Raw genomic sequence first — 19,588 nt, forward strand, 5'->3', positions numbered from 1 at the left:
GGCATATATTTGTGTATGACTATGATGTAGTATATTATTGTCCATCCATTGTTGGCCATTGAAAGGAGCTAAACCTCCTGAATACAGGGATTTTGTAAACAAAATGTGATCTGATAGTAAAATTAAATATTATCCAGATGTCCACACCGAATTCCATTAAGGACATATATAATTAAACGACTAATATAGTATTTTTGTCCTTTTATTATCATTATTCATACTTACGGCACACCAACCTTAAACCATCGCACCCTCCAGTCCAAATGTTTGTTCATGGACAATAAGTCGACAATGTAAAAATACATTATCCGGCAGATAAAGTTTGTTTTGTTTAACAACACCACAGGAGCACATTGACTAATTAATCATCGGCTAATGGATGTCAAACATTTTGTAATTCTGACAAGTAGTCATTAGAGGAAACCCGCTACATTTTTCTTAATGCAGCAAGGGACTTTCTATATGCACTTTCCCACAGCCAGGAAAGAACATACCAAAACTTGTGTCCAGTTGTGGTACACTGGTAGGAATGAAAGAAAAACTGAATTAATCCATCGAGGAGGTTCGATCCTGCGACGCAAGCGCCGCAAGCAAGCACTCAACCGTATGAGCCAAATTCCGCCCCCGGTAGAAACGTTGGTCGCGCTACATGTTTCAGCATTATATCATATAACTTAATATATACAATGTACTTTCAATATTTATATTTCAGAAAGACTTTGAGTTATTCTGCAACATTGCATGTTGGAACCCAGAAGAATCCTCAGTGTATGCCAATTGTCCTCCAACTGGGAACTAATTTGGGTCTACAAACCATATGTGACAATTTAGGACATTGATGGAACCATTTGTGTATATCTTGTTGAACTATGTGTATGTCATATAGCTTATAAATAAATGAAATAAAATAAGTTTTATCTCATAATGTAGCATTTTGTGTGTGTAATGTATGGTCATTGCACGTATACATTTTTTTTACTATTAAATTACTTTCCTAATATGGTTAATCCTTGGTGGGACACCAACCATGTATCATATTTATATTTACTATGATGTTAAGATACCCTTCATCCATCGAATACAATTTCCAGCAGATATTTTATTAAAAGAAGCCGTAACTTGTTTATTATTTACTGTACATCCAATAGCTGTGTGAAGACAAATCGTAGTGCAGTTTGAAAACGTCAATATGTTTTCTTCAACATTTCTTTTTTTGGTAAGTATATGTTGAAAACAGGTTTACTGTTTCTAACGATAATTTTAATGTACATTAATGCAATACGAAAGAATAATGCTTTACAAATGTATTCTGCAGTTCATCTCTTAAAGATATAGTTAAAATTTACATTTGATGCATTTTAATTGCGTGTGTGAACCTAGCCTGGATACTCTGCCGCCGTTCAGCGGTAAGAAGTCCGACAACACCCACTTTTAATAACGTTGCTAGCATAGGTAGGCCCTGGCGGGTTTCTGTCTATAGTGTGTGATATAGTTCAATAGTTGTTATCGGCGAGCTCGGAAATTATAAATGTAAAGGTATTTATCGTCAAACATAGGCGTCGTGTTGTATTAGAGCGGGATTGTTTGCCTACCGTTTGGTGGGCAGCCATTCCATGTTTTCTCTATACAATTATCTCTGGCTGCAGAGAGCGATCATAACCATCCAACTTTTCGTCCAGCTCTCGGACGGCAGAATACCACGACTAGTGTGAACCTAGCTCGACCACGATTATTGTTCCTTATTTGTTGACGGAAGGAAGGAAGGAAATGTTTTATTTAACGACGCACTCAACACATTTTATATATGGTTATATGGCGTCGGACATATGGTTAAGGATCACACAGATATTGAGAAAGGAAAACCGCTGTCGCCACTTCATGGGCTACTCTTTTCGATTAGCAGCAAGGAATCTTTTATATGCACCATCCCACAGACAGAATAACCTTTGATATACCAGTCGGGGTGCACTGGCTAGAGCAAGAAATAGACCAATGGGCCCACAGACGGGGATCGATCCCAGACCGACCGCTCATCAAGCGAACGCTTTACCACTGGGCTACGTCCCGCCCCTGGTTGACGGAGTTATAGCTTGTTAGTTTCCATAGGACATAACTCCTAAGGAAGAAAACTTTGGTATACTTCGGAGTGGATCATATGACAATTTTAGAGTCCATGATGTGTGAGATTGTTTTTTTCTTTTTCCGCCACATATATATATGATATTAAATTATTAACCTTAGCTATTGCGCCCCCCCCCCCCCCCCCCCTCCCAAGTATATGCTACTTTGATTTTATTAATTCAGCATGGCTACTTTCTAAAGCTAAAATGCCCTACGGGTAACGATCCCAAGCCGACCGCACATCAAACATCGTGGTTAGGTCATCGGTCTACAGGCTGGTAGGTACTGGGTTCGGATCCCAGTCGAGGCATGGGATTTTTAATCCAGATACCGACTGCAAACCCTGAGTGAGTGCTCCACATGGCTCAATGGGTAGGTGTAAACCACTTGCACCGACCAGTGATCCATAACTGGTTCAACAAAGACCGTGGTTTGTGCTATCCTGCCTGTGGGAAGCGCACATAAAAGATCCCTTGCTGCTAATCGAAAAGAGTAGCCCATGTAGTTGCGACAGCGGGTTTCCTCTAAAAAATCTGTGTGCTCCTTAACCATATGTCTGACACCATATAACCGTAAATAAAATGTGTTGAGTGCGTCGTTAAATAAAAAATATCTTTCTTTCATCGGCTATTGAATGTCAAATATTTGATAATTTTGACATATAGTATCAGACATTTTTTCGTTAGTAGCAAGGGATCTTTTATATGCCCCATCCCACAGACATGATAGCACACACCACGTCCTTTGGTATATCAGTAGCGGTACACTGGCTAGAGCCAGAAATAGCCCAATATGCCCAGCAACTGGGATAGATCCTAAACCGACCGCTCGTCAGATGATTGCTTGATCACCGGGATTCGTACCGTCCTCGTACGAGAATAGCCGATTGCTACAAATCAACATTACGATTTCATCGTTAGCTGTGCATTCGGCTATACTAGTACAAGGCACTCGACGTCGTCTTAATTCTGGAAATACTATAAGAATTTTGAACGGTTATGTGCAGTAAAAATGTCTGCCTAAATTAAAATATTCTAATTCAAGGATAAAAAAACCCCCAAAAGAACCTGTTGTATCACGTCTCGTTTCTGTTTTCTTTGTCTCCTGTTTTAGCTTAATGACACCTCATCACATTTTAATTTACGGCTACGTTTGGTAACATTATTAATTTGATACTTTGTCAATAAAAAAACAACAACAACAGGACACCATCCGCCGCCAAATAGGACACTCGTACCGAATAAACAGCAAGTACTTTTATACACGCACCTTCAGGGTTTCCGCCATTAAAAAAATGATGGGGAGATCGGACCGCGCGCCGCTAGGCGCGTCGCGAGCAGGGGATCTGGGGACCCTCCCCCATAAACATTTGGATTTTTGATGCTTGGAGATGCGATTTCCTGGCATCTCGGAACACAATCCGGCAGCCAAAACTGTCGACAAAATTGATCTATTCTGATGCACTAACCGTGAAAATCATCACAAATTTGGACAAAATAAATTATGTATTCCATCTTATAACTTTTATTCTGATGATTTATACATCTAAAAATTGCCTCTCATCGGCGTTGTTTATCATTTGACTGCGCATGCGCCAGCAGCCATAATATATAGCCGATGATTTCAGGTGACAGAGAAGTTACTAATAATACACTGTCGACTATATTAACATAAAAGCAAAAAGGTGTTGTCAACATATGCAGGTGTAATTATTGTCAAAAATCAAATTTCTTACTCAATTGCAAACCACATTGGATTTTTTTTTTTTCAAAATGAGCTGAATTAACAGCGTCCTACACTGGTATACAAACCTAACGCTCATTGGTTGATTTACTTCTCTGCCTCCTTCAGTTTCTCTACGTACAATCACAAAATTATCGTTACCGTTCATGTACCTTGTGAAATAAAATCAGTTGTATACAATTATCGTGTTTTTGTTTCCTTGTCAAATCATAAATATTTAGTACACAAATATAACCTTCAATACAATGCTTCTATATAAATCGGCGGCGCGTTCTGCATGTGGGATTAATAGATGACTTTGTGTCAGTATTTACCTCATACATGTTATCAAAAGAGAGGATGATAGTTGATACAATAAAAGATTGCTGAGGAAATTATTCTGAAATAGGTTCTCTTTAAGGATGATAAAATTTGATTCAATGGTTCTTGGAATCTGATGATGAAAGTTGGTTTCATACCATGAAACCAACTTTTATCCACCTATTGGCTGTTGTTCCCAAGCCAAAAACATGCAAAACAGCTAGATAATTAACATTTGCTAATTAACATATTCTCTCTACCTAGCAATTTCTTAGAAAATGTTATGCTAAGAGCTAAAAATTACCTTAACAAAACTTTCATCCGCCTATTGGCTGTTGTTCCCAAGCCGAAAGCATGCAAAACTAGCTACATAATTAACATTTGCTAATTAATATATTCTCTCTACCTAGCATTTTAATGTTATGCTAAGAGCTAAAAGTGACCTTAAAAAACCCACTGCTCTGCTGATTGATGGGTGGGATATCCCCCCCCCCATGTCAAAATCAAGGGGCGGGGGATAAATCACCCCCTCCCCCCCCCCCCCCCCCCCCCGTATGAAACCCTGACCTTTGTATAGACATGAGAGTAAATACCACGGGTTTTGATATAACTAACAGAAAACAATGGCTGAGACGAAGAAAAAACTCAACCTATTCCGTCAAGGGCAATCGATTTTGCTACTCATCACAACTACGGGGACGGATCTATCAGTGTGAAGGAAACAGCGATTTGCTTTCTGTAAGAAAATGAAGATTGGTAGGTTACCATTATATTAAAGGTTTAAAGGTACCAAATAAAAAATACATACTTTTATTTAACGACGCACTCAACACATTTTATTTACGGTTATATGGCGTCAGACATATGGTTAAGGACTACACAAATATTGAGAGAGGACACCCGCTGTCGCCACTTCATGGGCTACTTTTTTCGATTAGCAGCAAGGGATCTTTTATATGCACCATCCCACAGACAGGGTAGTACATACCAAGGCCTTTGATATACTAGAGCACAATGATTTATTAATCATCGGCTATTGGATGTCATTATCTGGTAATTTTGTCATATAGTCTTAGAAAGGAAACACGCTACATTTTTGTTTCCGTTAGTAGCAAGATATGTTTTAAATGCACCATCGCACAGACAGGATAACACATACCACGACCTGATATATCAGGCATGGTGCACTGGCTGGAAACAGCCCCGTGTGCCAAATCAATTCATATTGCCAAGAATTTTAAAGTTAACTAAACAAACCGACTGTAAGTGGATAATTCCCTTGGCAGAACATCAGTAAAATGTGTAGCACCTCACATTTAATCTACCTGCAAGAAAATACGGGGTGGGGTACACAAAATTAGGGATTTGATTAATGTTTTTATTAGCATTACTCACTGTTGTAACAAAATGCAGATCAATGGATGAAATATCCTGTTACGGATCTCCTAGGGGAGTGGCTGTCCTCCCAAAGACGAGCACCTGGTAATGGATCATGGAAACAATCCGACTTTGACGAACCTCCTTTCGACTCTCCCCTGTGCAGAGATACGATTTTGATATAATTTGTAAATAATCAATGTCATATATTACTGCCAACCAGAACCTCAACTGGTTTTACGCTTCGAACTTTGTTACGGAACTTTCTTCTTTGGTACAGTGCAACCTTCAATTCAGCGGGTTTTGTGTTTCATATAATACTTATTAAATTATAGTGCAATTGTTCTAATAAATGCATATTATTTAGATATAGTATGGTGTAGTAAATGATAAATGTCATTCTCCCTTATTACTGGCCCATTGGGCTATTTCTTGTTCCAGCCGGTGCTCCACAACAGGTGTAACAAAGGCCGTGGTATGTGCTATCCTGACTGTGGGATGGTGCATATAAAATATCACTTGCTGTTAATCGGAAAGAGTAGCCCATGGAGTGGCGACATCGGGTTTCCTCTCTCAATATATGTGTGGTCCTTACCCATATGTCTGAAGCCATATAACCCTAAAAAAAATGTGTTGAGTGCGTCGTTAAATAAAACATTTCCTTCCTTCCCATATCACTATTTCTAACGGAACGCCCTATTTTCATATTGGAATACTCCAAACTTAGTACACAGTGGACTGCATATTGTTGCAACTATAGCTAGTACACCACGACTGGTATATCAAAGGCCGTGGTATGTACTACCCTGTCTGTGAGATGGTGCATATAAAAGCTCCTTTGCTGCTAATCGAAAAGAGTAGCCCATGAAGTGGCGGCAGCAGGTTTCCTCTCTCATTATCTGTGTGGTCCATAACCATGTGTTTATAATTTATTATAGGCATATAATATACTGTTCTTAATAACAAGTGTGACATGGTTTAAAATTTAAATGTAATGCACCAGTAGTGTTTTCTGGTGCGCCTCCTCGAATGGGTTGCTGCAGAAATTGTCTGCTATAATTGTATGCTGGCTATATTTTAATTTAGTTAAAGTTTGTTGTTCAAGCGCTTGCTTGATGCGCTGTCGGTTTAGGGCCGATCCCCATTGCGCTGTTTCGAAATGTTGACATATAATCTTAGCGAGGAAACTCGCTTTTTGTCATTAGTAGCAAGAAAGGAGGTTTTTTGCATGCACCACCCAACATATAGGAAAGCACATACTACGACTTACCAAACGCGTACTAATGAGCGATTTACCATTAGGCTACACCCGGCCCTATATCCAGGATGCCGTGTATCTAGATGTGTCGGTTGCGTTGGCATTCATTTCAATGATTTGCTGTTTGTATTATTCATGTGCAGGGACACGAATTATGGATATAGGCACGCACAGCGGTAAATCGCACGCTTGGTGCGCGGTCTAGATAAAACCATATTTATGATTAATTAATTGCATGTGAAATATTTCAGGATGTCAAACATAATTCTGAAACATTCTTAAAGGGACATTCCCGAGTTTGCTGCATTGTAAGATGTTTCCGACTACTAAAATATTTCTACGATTAAACTTAAATATTAAATATATTTTCTTGTACATTCAGTGTGTTTCTGGTCGTCTTAATATTTGTAAGAAGCGAAAACTGGATTTTGTCTTCAAATAATTTCGTACGTACGAAACAATTATATTTTAGGAAATAAAGTGAAATTTAACCTAGTACAAATATTAGAACGACCAGAAACACGTTTAATATACAGCCACTAATATTGTATGCAGAAAAATATATTTGATATGCAATTACAGTCGATAAAAAGTCTGTGTTAGTTGGTAACATCTTAAAATGTGTAGCGAACTCAGGAATGTCCCTTTAGGAGAAAACCGCTATTTTTGTTCCATTAGAAGCAAACAATAGCTCAGTTGGTAAAGCGCTACGCTGTGGTGTTTGGGTTGTAGGTTCGAACCCTCCCATCGGATCAATGGATTCTGTTTCGCCGTTCCATCCAGTATGACTCGACTTGTATATCAAGGACCATACATGTGTGATGTCTTGTCTATCGAACGTGCATATAAAAATAGTGTTTGCTTCTAATGGAAAAAACAAGGTAGCGGGTTTTCTAAGCAAGTAAAATATAAATACACCAAACGTAGGTGCCACCAGATAAACCATAATTGGGTTACGCGTGTGACATTTATAAGCTGCATGTCAGAGCTAACATGTAATTTGTACTTATTATTATTATTATTATTATTAGTAGTAGTAGTAGTAGTAGTAGTAGTAGTAGTAGTAGTAGTAGTAGTAGTAGTAGTAGTAGTGGTAGTAGTAGTAGTAATAGTAGTGATAGTTTATTTACTTTAAGCTTTGTGGCTCATAAGCATACAATCATTAGCAATATTGTGAAACATATATAAAACATCATGAACATAAACATAAACAAGTGAATACGCATTTGGAGGATCGATAGTTATTATATACGTGTTGTGATGTGTCTATGTTTTTAAATACAGTGATGTAAATAGTACATGATTATCAACTTGCTGATTAAACCATGAATGTCCAAGTCTTAGAGAAAATAATACATGCATTATATGGTGTTGCTAGTTAAAAAAAATCCTGGTTTTCTAACATGTTATCATTTATTACCTACGAGGTACAGCATTACAAGGGTCATATTTATCGTACGATTTCCCTCGTATGTCATAACTAAATCGTATGTCCTCCTGACATTGTCGTTTAACGATTGGCTGTTGTAAGAGTACATTTCTTTCTGATTGGCTGGCACGACATTCCACAGATACTACTTTCTTCATTAATACATTTGTATTTCGAGTGTAAGCTGATCACATGCCGTAATGACAAATACGTGTTTTTAATTAATTTAATAAAACATTAATTGATTATTTATGATAACTTGTATTATATTACGATGTAGTTAATAATGTTCAAACAAACAAAATCAATAGCAATTGTGCACTGGAATTTTTCCAGTATTCTTAAAACGGAAACGTCATGTACCCAATTTATAGTTATTGTAAGTAGATGCAAAGTGACGTCATTGGAATACTGACGCCATTCAAATTCAAAACTAATTATTTCAATTACTGTGCATTTGTTTGCTTTTTAGTATGCACATGCTTTACAATTTACAGCTGTTGATACATGTGTACCCTTTACTTATGGGCGTATAAATATCAAGTAACTTTAGAACAGGTTATGATTTGGTTTCCAAGACATCAATGAACAAACATTACTCCGCCGTTAAGGAAACGTTAGTTTGTAAACAATGACTGGAATGTTCATTTAGCAAGACAGTTCTACGAAAATAAACATAATATTACATTCGTGTCCATGGCAGACGATGTTTACGACACTCGTGCCTAACGCTCTCGCTCGTAAACATCGTCTGTCATGGACACTCATATAATATCCTCTATATATTGATTTCAAGATACAATTATTCGTTTCTAAAAGCTTCAATCAATATCTAACAATTCTTACTTTATGTAGTACATGTAGAGCTAGTCATCCTAATTCTGTTAACACAGAGGGGCGAGACGTAGCCCAGTGGAAAAGCGCTCGCTTGATGGACGGTCGGTTTGGGATCGATCCCCGTTAGTGGGCTCATTGGGCTATTTATCGCTCAGCCAGTGCACCACAACTGTGCTCTCCTGTCTATGGGATGGTGCATATAAAAGTTCCATTGCTGCTAATCAAAAAGAGTAGCCCATGAAGTGGCGACAGCGGGTTTCCTCTCTCAATATCTGTGTGGTCCTTCAGCATATGTCTGACGCCATACGACCGTAAATAAAATGTGCTGAGTGCGTCGTTAACGCTGCTTTCATTGTACCTTGTTTGCATTCAAAATTATTTTACAAAAATCTGCATCATGAGCTGGGTCAAAACCCCACACGTCACAATCATAATGTAACATAATAGATATATACGTATCAAAAACATTAGCTGTGTTTCCTCATTAAATAATATTTTATTACATAGTCAGAGAATATGACTCATGTTTTTTCTGCCTTTTGGGGTTTTGTACACGTACCATTTAACGCTAATCCAAGATAATCAAAACGATCAACCACCTGGATTATTATATTGTCATTGCAAGTTAATTTGTCTTTAGTAGTAATGTTACCCCTATTTCTGAATACAACAAAGTTTGTGTTTTCTATATCTACATCAATATCCCATTTAGTGCTATACGTACATTATAACGAATCTATTATATTCTGTAGACCATTTACGAACTTTGACAGCAGCATAGTATTGTCTGGGTAAGTTAAACGAAAGTCAAATATGTTGTATATCCATCTGCTTTAGAGTCTTTACAACGCTACAATCGAAACTGAACCTATATAATTTAACATGATAATAAATGGTTACAGCCCCTCAATAAATGTTTACAAGTTGCCACTTCCTGGACATCAAAGTTTATATATTATATATTTTCTATGCCCACATCTTAATGTATGTTTTTCCTAAGGCAATACTCCTATTATTTTTATTTCAGAGAGATGCAATCAAACGTTGGAGAACATGCTGTTAAAGTTGGACGAGGATGTGGAACGGGATGCCCTGATCCCACAAGTTGTCTTTGGCTACAACACATCAACGCATGAAAGCACCAAGTTTTCCCCTTTTTGACGGTACGGAAGGTTCAAAGATACACCCTATGTTAATAGTAATGAGATAACTCTAAATTGGTTGACCGGCCTCGATGACGTCGTGGTTAGGCCATCGGTCTACAGGCTGGTAGGTACTGGGTTCGGATCCCAGTCGAGGCATGGAATTTTTAATCCTGATACCAACTCCAAACCCCAAGTGAGTGCTCCGCAAGGTTTAATGGGTAGGTGTAAACCACTTGCACTGGCCAGTGTTCCATAACTGGTTCAACAATTGCCATGGTTTGTGCTATCCTGTCTGTGGGAAGAGCAAATAAAAGATACCTTGCTGCTAATCGGAAAGAGTAGCTCATGTAGTGGCGACAGCGGGTTTCCTCTCAAAATCTGTGTGGTCCTTAATCATATGTCTGACGCTATAATAACCGTAAATAAAATGTGTTGAGTGCGTCGTTAAATAAAACATTTCTTTTTTCTAAATTGGTTGTTAAGTAAAATTCAGTTATTGTTTGGAATTGAACCTCCTCAACCCATTGGGTTTTTGCAGTTTCAACCAGTGCACCACGACTGGTATACCAAAGGCTGTGGTATGCACTGTCCTGTACATTGAAAATGCGTATAAAAGATTCCTTGCTGCTTTTTTGGTAGGAGTAACCCATGGAGTGCCGGCAGCGGGTTTCCTCTGTCATTAACTTTGTGGTCCTTAACCATATGTCTGACACCAGTATAACCGTAAATAAAATGTTTTGAGTGTTTCGTTAAATAAAACATAAACCCTTCAGCATATAATTATATTATAGGGAACCAGTTTTACCAAATGATGTTTGTGATTCCGACAACGAAGTGACGGAGCAACCAGACCCCAACGAAACTTGCCAGGTTGAAATTAGTAAAAGAGTTTTGAATATGGCTAACGTCGTTGGAAAGAAGGCAGTCACAAACATCAAGGAAGCACAACATCGACAGACAAGAAATTACGACCAAAGACGTGTTTCTCAACAGTTTTGAAAGCGTGTATAACAATGATACTAATGGTGTGAATTTGTAAGAATGGCAGGAGGCACCAGCAGCTAAAATGGCAAAATTCACTGAATAAATTTAATAATAATTAAAAAATTAACTGTTTTTAGTTTTGTTTTCATTGCATTATATTTTTGATGTAAGCCATCGGACTTGTATTTGGGTTGTCCAGGAATGCAAGTCCGACTCGGACTAGAAATCCTGGCAGTCAGACTAGTATTCCCAAGGAATGTACGTCCTAGGACTTGCGTTCCTAGTTATGTTAATCCTAGGACATGTATTCCTAGCAGTTCGGGGAGACCTCGGTTCCTACGGACTTGCATTCCTTTCACACCGGTTCGTGATTGGTTGTTAATACATGTTTTATGGTATTCATTAGATTTGCTATAGGCGATACAAATACATGTTCTATAGCATTCATTAGATTTGCTATAGGCGATACAAAACAGTTCATGTATTTCTCTTAATTATTTTGTCTTATTTAACAATTATTATAATTCTTAGTTGTAATTAGGCATAAAAGGACAACAGAATGCATCTAATTGTAATATTTCCCCCACAAGAGTTGAATACCTGTTGTATATTGATTTAATGTGTTTAATTCAAAGCTAATTTGTCTAAAATATGTAAAATACGAGTATTATTTTCTGTGTTAATAGTACATCCTATTCGTATACGTATTCGACACCAAATAGCCGAGGTGAACAGAACGTTTGTGTTGGGGTGTCGTTAAATATTAATGCATTCATTCTGTGTTAATAGACTGTATATAAAGCAAAACCTGTCGAGTTATTTTGCAATTGTATATATAGCAGGTCTGCGAGTTACAACCTGAGACTCCCGTTTCAGGTTATATTACAAAGCTCTATATTTTTGGAAACCCAATAAATATACAATGTCAGGTTACTACGCTGTAGCCCGCCTGATACACCATTTCGTTAATATATATATATATATATATATATATATATATATATATACTAGCGGAAAAAAGTAACAGTGTAACTTGAAACATCAGATAAAATTAACACGGCTCAATATTTTAGCCTGATGTTTTGCACAGTTGACCAGTGAACGCACCGCCACACAATCGCGGGGTCAATTCCGTATTGGCACGTGCCGTTTCGCTTCTTGGACATGGGTCTGTTTTTCAAGCTTTTTCCGCCCAACATTTTACTGCTCCAGCTTTTGTCGACTTTGCTACTGTCGGGTCATTGTTTGGCAACCGGTGGAACAGAAAAGCAGGTTTTTTCGGTTGAAAGTGGTCGTAGAGCAATGCCCAGGCTAAATGTAAATGACCGCCTTCGCGCAATTGGTATGATCCAGGCTGAAATGCTCCATTGCGCTGTTGCTACGCAATTTGGTGTCAACATAAACACTATTCAGGCTTTGTCGAGACGTTTTCAACAATTTGGTAATGTCAGAGACCGACCACGTGCAGGTCGTCCACGCGTGACGTCACGACAGCAGGACAATCATATCCGACTCGTGCACCTCAGGAATCACTTCCAAACGGAAAGTCTGACAGCGCGGACCATTCCTGGATTGCGTGCCATCAGCCCCAGAACTGTACGGAATCGATTACGTGAACGGCGTATTTGTCCGCGACGTCCGGCTGTCCGTTCAGTTTTGCTAAGACGCCATCGTGTAGCGCGTCTGGCTTGGTGTAGAAGACACTTGCGCTTTAATCACCGAGACTGGGCGGGTATTCTGTTTACGGACGAGTCCAGGTTTCACTTAGACGGCAGCGACGGCCTTTCAAAGAGTCTATCGTCGTGTTGGAGAACGTTTTAGTGACGCCTGTATTGTGGAGCGACGTGCTTTTGGCGGAGGCAGTGTCATGGTTTGGGGTGGTATCACGTCAACTGGACGAACACCTATTGTGGTCATCGATGGCAATTTGAACGCCGTAGGCTACCGTGACGACATTATCCAGGCTCACGTCATCCCATTTGTGCAAGGACAGCAACGCCACATCACGCTTCAGCAAGACAACGCTAGACCTCACGTCGCCCGGGTGGTAAGGGATTTCTAGCTCAGCAGAATACCGATGTGTTGCAGTGGCCTGCAGTCTCACCCGATCTTGCACCAATCGAGCACGTCTGGGATGAGATGCAACGTCGTGTACGTGCGCTGCCTAACCAGCCGGTGACGTTGGCAGCGCTGGGTCAGACGTTAGTCCAGATCTGGAACGGCATTACCCAGGCATTCTTCAACAATTTGGTAGGCTCTATGAGGCGACGGTACCAGGCCTGCATCGACGCAAACCGTGGCCATACGCGCTATTAACTTTGTGAACTGGTTTTTTACCCCCGTGTCTTTCATCCCCAATACCAATGAAATGACGGATGCTGTGACATTTTAAATGAATTGAAGTTTTGCAGATTTGCCTATTAACCATGCTATCTGATCGTTTCATCGTTTTATGTCTTGAAATTATGTTTTTATCAACATGATAACCATACACAGTTACTTTTTTCCGCTAGTATATATATATATATATATAGAGAGAGAGAGAGAGAGAGAGAGAGAGAGAGAGAGAGAGAGAGAGAGAGAGAGAGAGAGAGAGAGAGCGAGAGAGAGAGTGTATGTGTGTGTGTGTGTGTGTGTGTTTTCGGTATCGTTAATATCATATATTAGGGATACAAATTGTATTATGCGAGCCTCTTGCACACGAGGGTAATAATTTATTATTATATAATCACAAGCTTAATGCAACGTGTTTTTTGTTTTTTACACTGCGTACGCAGCTCTAAATTCCAGTTAGCCATTACTCTATGTTCAAATGATGTATATGTTATTATTCTTTATTGCATTAGGCCAACTGGCCCTTGAGCATACACAATAACATTAAGTAAATACATTATAAAACAGGAGGTGTATATATACATGCATTTCATTATATAAATGCTAACAATGTAATAATAATAAGAGGATAAGCTAATTAATACAACACAATTAAATAATTTAGGATATAGACACACACAAATAATATTATACGTGAGTTATGTTGGAGAAGCTTTAAATTAATTATATAATATATTATTTCGGTGTTGAAATGCTCTATAGCAAAACAGAGCTAGTTTCCTCAGTAACTGAACACTTTCACTGTTACATAATTGAATACATTTAAACATACTAGGATTTCTTGTATAAAATTCAGGAATATATCTTCTACGAATGGTATTATAAACAGGACACATAAGTATAAAATGGTATTCCTCTTCAATAACGTTACAGTTATAACATACTCGGTCTTCGAGTAATACAGCATTTGACTTTTCCCACCTTCCGGTTTCGACACATAGCCTATGTGTTGAAACACGAAGTCTAGTCAATGCAAATCTAAATTGTTCAACATACACACAGTCTAAATATGTGACGCGGTTTCTTTTTTAATTAAAAATGTCGTCAAACGTAAATGACGTCATTTTGTATACCCTTACATAAGAATAAACTAGTGTTTAGCGGGGTTTTTTTTGTTGTTGTTGTTGGAAGAGATCTATCTTCACCAAATAAATATAATTCCATTTTAAAAAATATATTATGCGCACATTTACACAATAATAATAATAAAAATTTGGTCACGTTTCTGTTTGCAATTTGCAGTTTGTAAATGCATACTCTAAATCCTGGGTAACTCCACCTTTTATGAATTCGTCAGTTTAGCCCATAACAAAAACATTACCAACTTAACATAATTAATAGAGGACAGTCTTACAATGCATAAACATACAACTAGCATTACTTGTTTACCTTTTCAATCTATAATTAGCATATAAAAAATTCATAGAAAAAAAAACAAAACATATATAATATTCATAAAAAAAACATTATTTACCTCACACAATTCTGTGCATTCAAATACATTGCGAATTAAGCTAATAATGCAAACAATACACTGATGTACATGAACATGAGACTACCATTACACAATTGCTTTCTTTACATCTAATTTCACCATAAACTAGTTTTAATGGAAACGCCTTTGGGATAATTATTTTAAAAAACACCATTATTTATACTGTTGTTTACAAACATTGTGTACCGATATATCTGCACTTAGCTATCGGTATGTGTAAACAGGTTGTCAGCATACGAGAAAATAGTTCCTGGAAACACCAATATTAGAGTAACCAATTGCATGGTTATTATTTCACTAAACTGATAAAATTATCTACTATAATGTATATACACTCAGTATAAAAGGTTAGGCGCCACCTAATGTTTGCAACGTTATTCAAATTTGACAGACATATTAGTAAAACGATGAAAGCTTTATGTAAAAAAAAAAAAAAAAAAACGAGATTGAATAAAGATGTTTATTAGGAGTCAACAATAGAAAAAAATAGTCGTTGATTACAAAACACATGCATGTCTGTGTGCAGAGAAAAGAAAGCTGAACAACTTTGACAGTCAGCGCAAAACAAGGTGGAATAATAAAAAAACAGTGTTCCAGAAAGGTACCTAATAGTATCAGGGTGTATATTACCAGGGACCTAATAACACATAGCAGGTCGGCAATTGCCATGCTATCATGTTAGGTGTTACCAGAATGTGACCTGATAACGATTTCAATTATCGTATATATAATATGCACCAGATAATTATTTAAATTAAAAGTAAAACACGTTTATGTACTTTTGTACATTACTGCACACCACAGAGTTTAATGAACAGTTTGGAACTGCCTTGGCGTTAATTATAACAACCATAATGAAGTTTTGTTTTCTTCAATATTAATGTATTATGCAACTGTTATCTCGCACATGAATTGCAGTTCCCTGTAACAATAAATGTTAACCCATTGCCAGGCCAAGCCTTTATAGAAAGCGGCGCAGAATTCGCCTCTACCAAGCTGCGGTTCCTTACGTTGCCAGTCGTTAAATGTAAGCGTAGCATTGTTAGAGACCCACCGATAGTCTCCAATGTCTTGAAAATCTGTCAGTCCGAAAAATACGTGATTCGTGTTCTGTTCTGAAATAATTAATAAAAAGTCAAATATAAGACAGGGATCATTATTAGATTATGTCAAAGAGCATACACTAGTGAGAGGCTTTTTATTTAAAAATGAGACCCATTGGCCATTGAATATTTACTCTTCGATTCTTCGAAACTATTTAAGTAATTTCATTAAAACAAACAACATGAAACCAAATTTGGCAAGTTTCATATCGGTGAAAGGTCTACCATCATGAATAAAAGTGCTTATAACAAGATACCAAAATATAACAAAATATTTATGCATATTGCGAAATCACGTTTGTTTGTGATGGTTAATGCTTCGTGTAATCCGTGGACTAATGCAGTCTCTCTCTCTCTCTCTCTCTCTCTCTCTCTCTCTCTCTCTCTCTCTCTCTCTCTCTCTCTCTCTCTCTCTCTCTCTCTCTCTCTCTCTCTCTCTCTCTCTCTCTCTCTCTCTCTCTCTCTCTCTCTGTGTGTGTGTGTGTGTGTGTGTGTGTGTGTGTATGTGTGTGCGTGAAAATTCAAACCAGCTAAAATAAAGGATTTCACAGTAGTTTATCGAAAGACCTTATCTGAATCATAAGGCCATGGTAATTGGTAAATGGAGAAATTTGTTTTAAGTGCATATATCCAATTAAATTTGACACACACCGACCCTGCGCATGACATATGTTATTGCCAGCGACTATTACAAAAGTGTATGCATATTTGATACGTTGCTGAACCAGTAGGACTACATACTAGAGCTTCTAATCCATTTGCCGTGTACATGGTAACCCAAAACATAAACGTTCATATAACGACACGGGCATTCCTATACTAGTACGTTGTGACCTTACAATTCAACCAGATGCAATAACGCTGTAATGTGTTGATTGTCTTTATCCCCACCAGACTGCCCATTTCGTATGATCATATTTTGAGGAGATCATACTAACTTGCTACAGGAGTCACTTGGCACTTTGAAGTCATGAGAATGGCACATTATATGTCCTTACCCCCTATCCATCTGTCTGTTTTTTTTTCAATCTACCTTGCTGCATTCTACAGATGAACATTTTAGTTGTAGAGTCAATACCAAATTAAATATTAGCAATGGTCCTATAAGACCCAAGACAAGGACCAATCAGTAGATAGAACAAGAAGACAAACACGAATACATAAGGAATGAAAAGTAAATGTTGATGATTTTGTTTCCTGGGATGGATACTATGAACATATACCACTTTATGAAAACAAACACAGTGCAAATCTCCATAATTGTTAGGCCATCGGTCAACAGGCTGGTAGGTACTGGGTTCGGATCCCAGTCGAGGCATGGGATTTTTAATCCGGATACCGACTCCAAACCCTGAGTGAGTGCTCCGCAAGACCACTTGCACCGACCAGTGATCCATAACTGGTTCAACAAAGGCCATGGTTTGTGCTATCCTGCCTATGGGAAGCGCAAATAAAGATCCCTTGCTGCTAATCGGAAAGAGTAGCCCATGAAGTGGCAACAGCGGGTTCCCTCTAAAAATCTGTGTGGTCCTTAACCATATGTCTGACGCCATATAACCGTAAATAAAATGTGTTGAGTGCCTCGTTAAAATAAAACATTTCTTTCTTTCTTCATTCCATAATTAATCATCAAGGACATACGGCAGATCAAAAGAGATTTCTAGAATGCACGTGTTATACAGTGCGATTATTAAAGCAAATATGACTACAAACAGAACTGTAGAATGTTTTATCTATGCCGTAAACCTGACCAGAACCAGCAGAGTTCATCAAATCACAGCTGTCTCGCTTTAAAGTTCGCAGAAGAAAATATGTTGCACTCACAATCTCACAATAGAGACAAAATTCATTTTTTGGTGAGGTTGGATAATGTGCATCATGTTCATATATTGATCCATGCTTCTTGACATAATGATAACTGTATCGATGTTTGTGTGGATTCTACTGGCATACAAGTTCCATATGCATGAACAGTTAATGGAAACATTGGTACTCAGGTTCTTCGAATTAGACTATTCCAGCTATTGTGATTGGCTAGGTGTACACATGAGATACACTTCCAAATGTCCAGATGGTTTTCCCCATTTTTTATTGGTGGTGAAAATGACAATGAATTGTGTTATTTTAGGTTTTGGTGATTCGCATGCACTTTATCAGATTAAACAAAAAAGAGATAATTTGTTTTAATCAATATCATATGGCACGGTGATGATTATATACAGGACATTTGTAATTAGACGTGTTTCTTTTATTTTTTGGTATATCCATATTTGTCGTCAAATTATTATTATCTTTTTATATGCACCACTAGATTCATTGTTCATTGAAACATAAGTACAGGCGTTGGTATAATGGTTTTATGAATATATACCCCAGAATACAAATTGTAGTTAAATGCGACCATTTTGAGATTTAAATTAGCGGTCACCAGGGGGAGATATTAATTATGTATGTCCTGATTTTAAATTGACCTCATAATGATACAGATCATATATGCCAAGTTTCATTGATATTTGTGCCTTGGCCAATGGGCTAATACTGGATATCTATGATCAGACGAATTTCATTTTTGAACAGTATATTCATATTGTTCTCAAACATTATTAATATATAACAGCAACACAAAAATAGTAATTATATTATCATTGGAGCTCACTATATTTTAGCTTGCACTTTCAAATAATGTTACATTTACTTCCAATTTTATACGTCGTTTCATTACATACACATGGAAACAAATTCAAATTCCAACAGATTTAAACTTAGATATTTCAAATTCAAACAAATCTCTATATGTATGGGTTTTATTTTAATGCAAGTAGGATTTTTGATTCTATGTACGCATCTACAGGTGGAGAGAGAGAGAGGAGAGAGAGAGAGAGGAGAGAGAGAGAGGAGCGAGAGAGGATGAGAGAGAGAGAGGAGAGAGGAGAGAGAGAGAGAGAGGAGAGAGAGAGAGAGAGAGATTTTATGATATTAATATTGAACCCTTTATTTTAAATTAAATACATTACCATGACACATCTGTATGGACTCTGTAGTACAAAACGAGGCTTTCCATATCAAAAACGAAAAGTTGTTTTTACCATCTATGATACCACGGATGAAGGTGTTCTTCTCCTCTGTGTCATGTTCCATGAGCCGTGTCGATCCTTCGTCATGGCAAGTCTGGCCTGGCAGCGGCAAATAGTTCCGTCAGTACAGTGTATGAACTGTAGAAAGAACACGGAAAAAAAGCTGGAGGCATTGGTGAGCAACCTCCTTCGTTACCGGGAGATTGTGATCATCTGTTTTAAAACACGCAACATTATTGGTCACAAAATGGCTATTTAAAAAGCGGTATTATCATGAAGAATGTTGGTGTAGTTATTTGTTGTAAATAAATTCAAATAAATTAATGCT

General features: G+C 37.7%; 2 protein-coding genes across 2 annotated transcripts in view; one reads left to right on the top strand and one right to left on the bottom strand.

Annotated features, from left to right (window-relative positions):
- The window catches only part of LOC121374536 (receptor-type tyrosine-protein phosphatase T-like), a 43,154-nt gene extending 41,379 nt beyond the window's left edge, over positions 1-1,775 (top strand). Inside the window, exon 25 of the mRNA XM_041501640.1 lies at positions 713-1,775. Coding sequence (XP_041357574.1) covers positions 713-799 — 87 coding nt within the window. The 3' untranslated portion in view covers positions 800-1,775. The remainder of the gene's footprint in view (positions 1-712) is intronic.
- A 12,237-nt stretch (positions 1,776-14,012) lies between these two features.
- LOC121374454 overlaps positions 14,013-19,588 on the bottom strand; it is a 19,761-nt gene continuing 14,185 nt past the window's right edge. The window contains exon 4 of the mRNA XM_041501559.1: positions 14,013-16,198. Coding sequence (XP_041357493.1) covers positions 15,969-16,198 — 230 coding nt within the window. The 3' untranslated portion in view covers positions 14,013-15,968. The remainder of the gene's footprint in view (positions 16,199-19,588) is intronic.

The sequence above is a fragment of the Gigantopelta aegis genome, chromosome 6, assembly GCF_016097555.1.
Source record: "Gigantopelta aegis isolate Gae_Host chromosome 6, Gae_host_genome, whole genome shotgun sequence".
NCBI classification, from domain to species: Eukaryota; Metazoa; Mollusca; class Gastropoda; order Neomphalida; family Peltospiridae; genus Gigantopelta; species Gigantopelta aegis.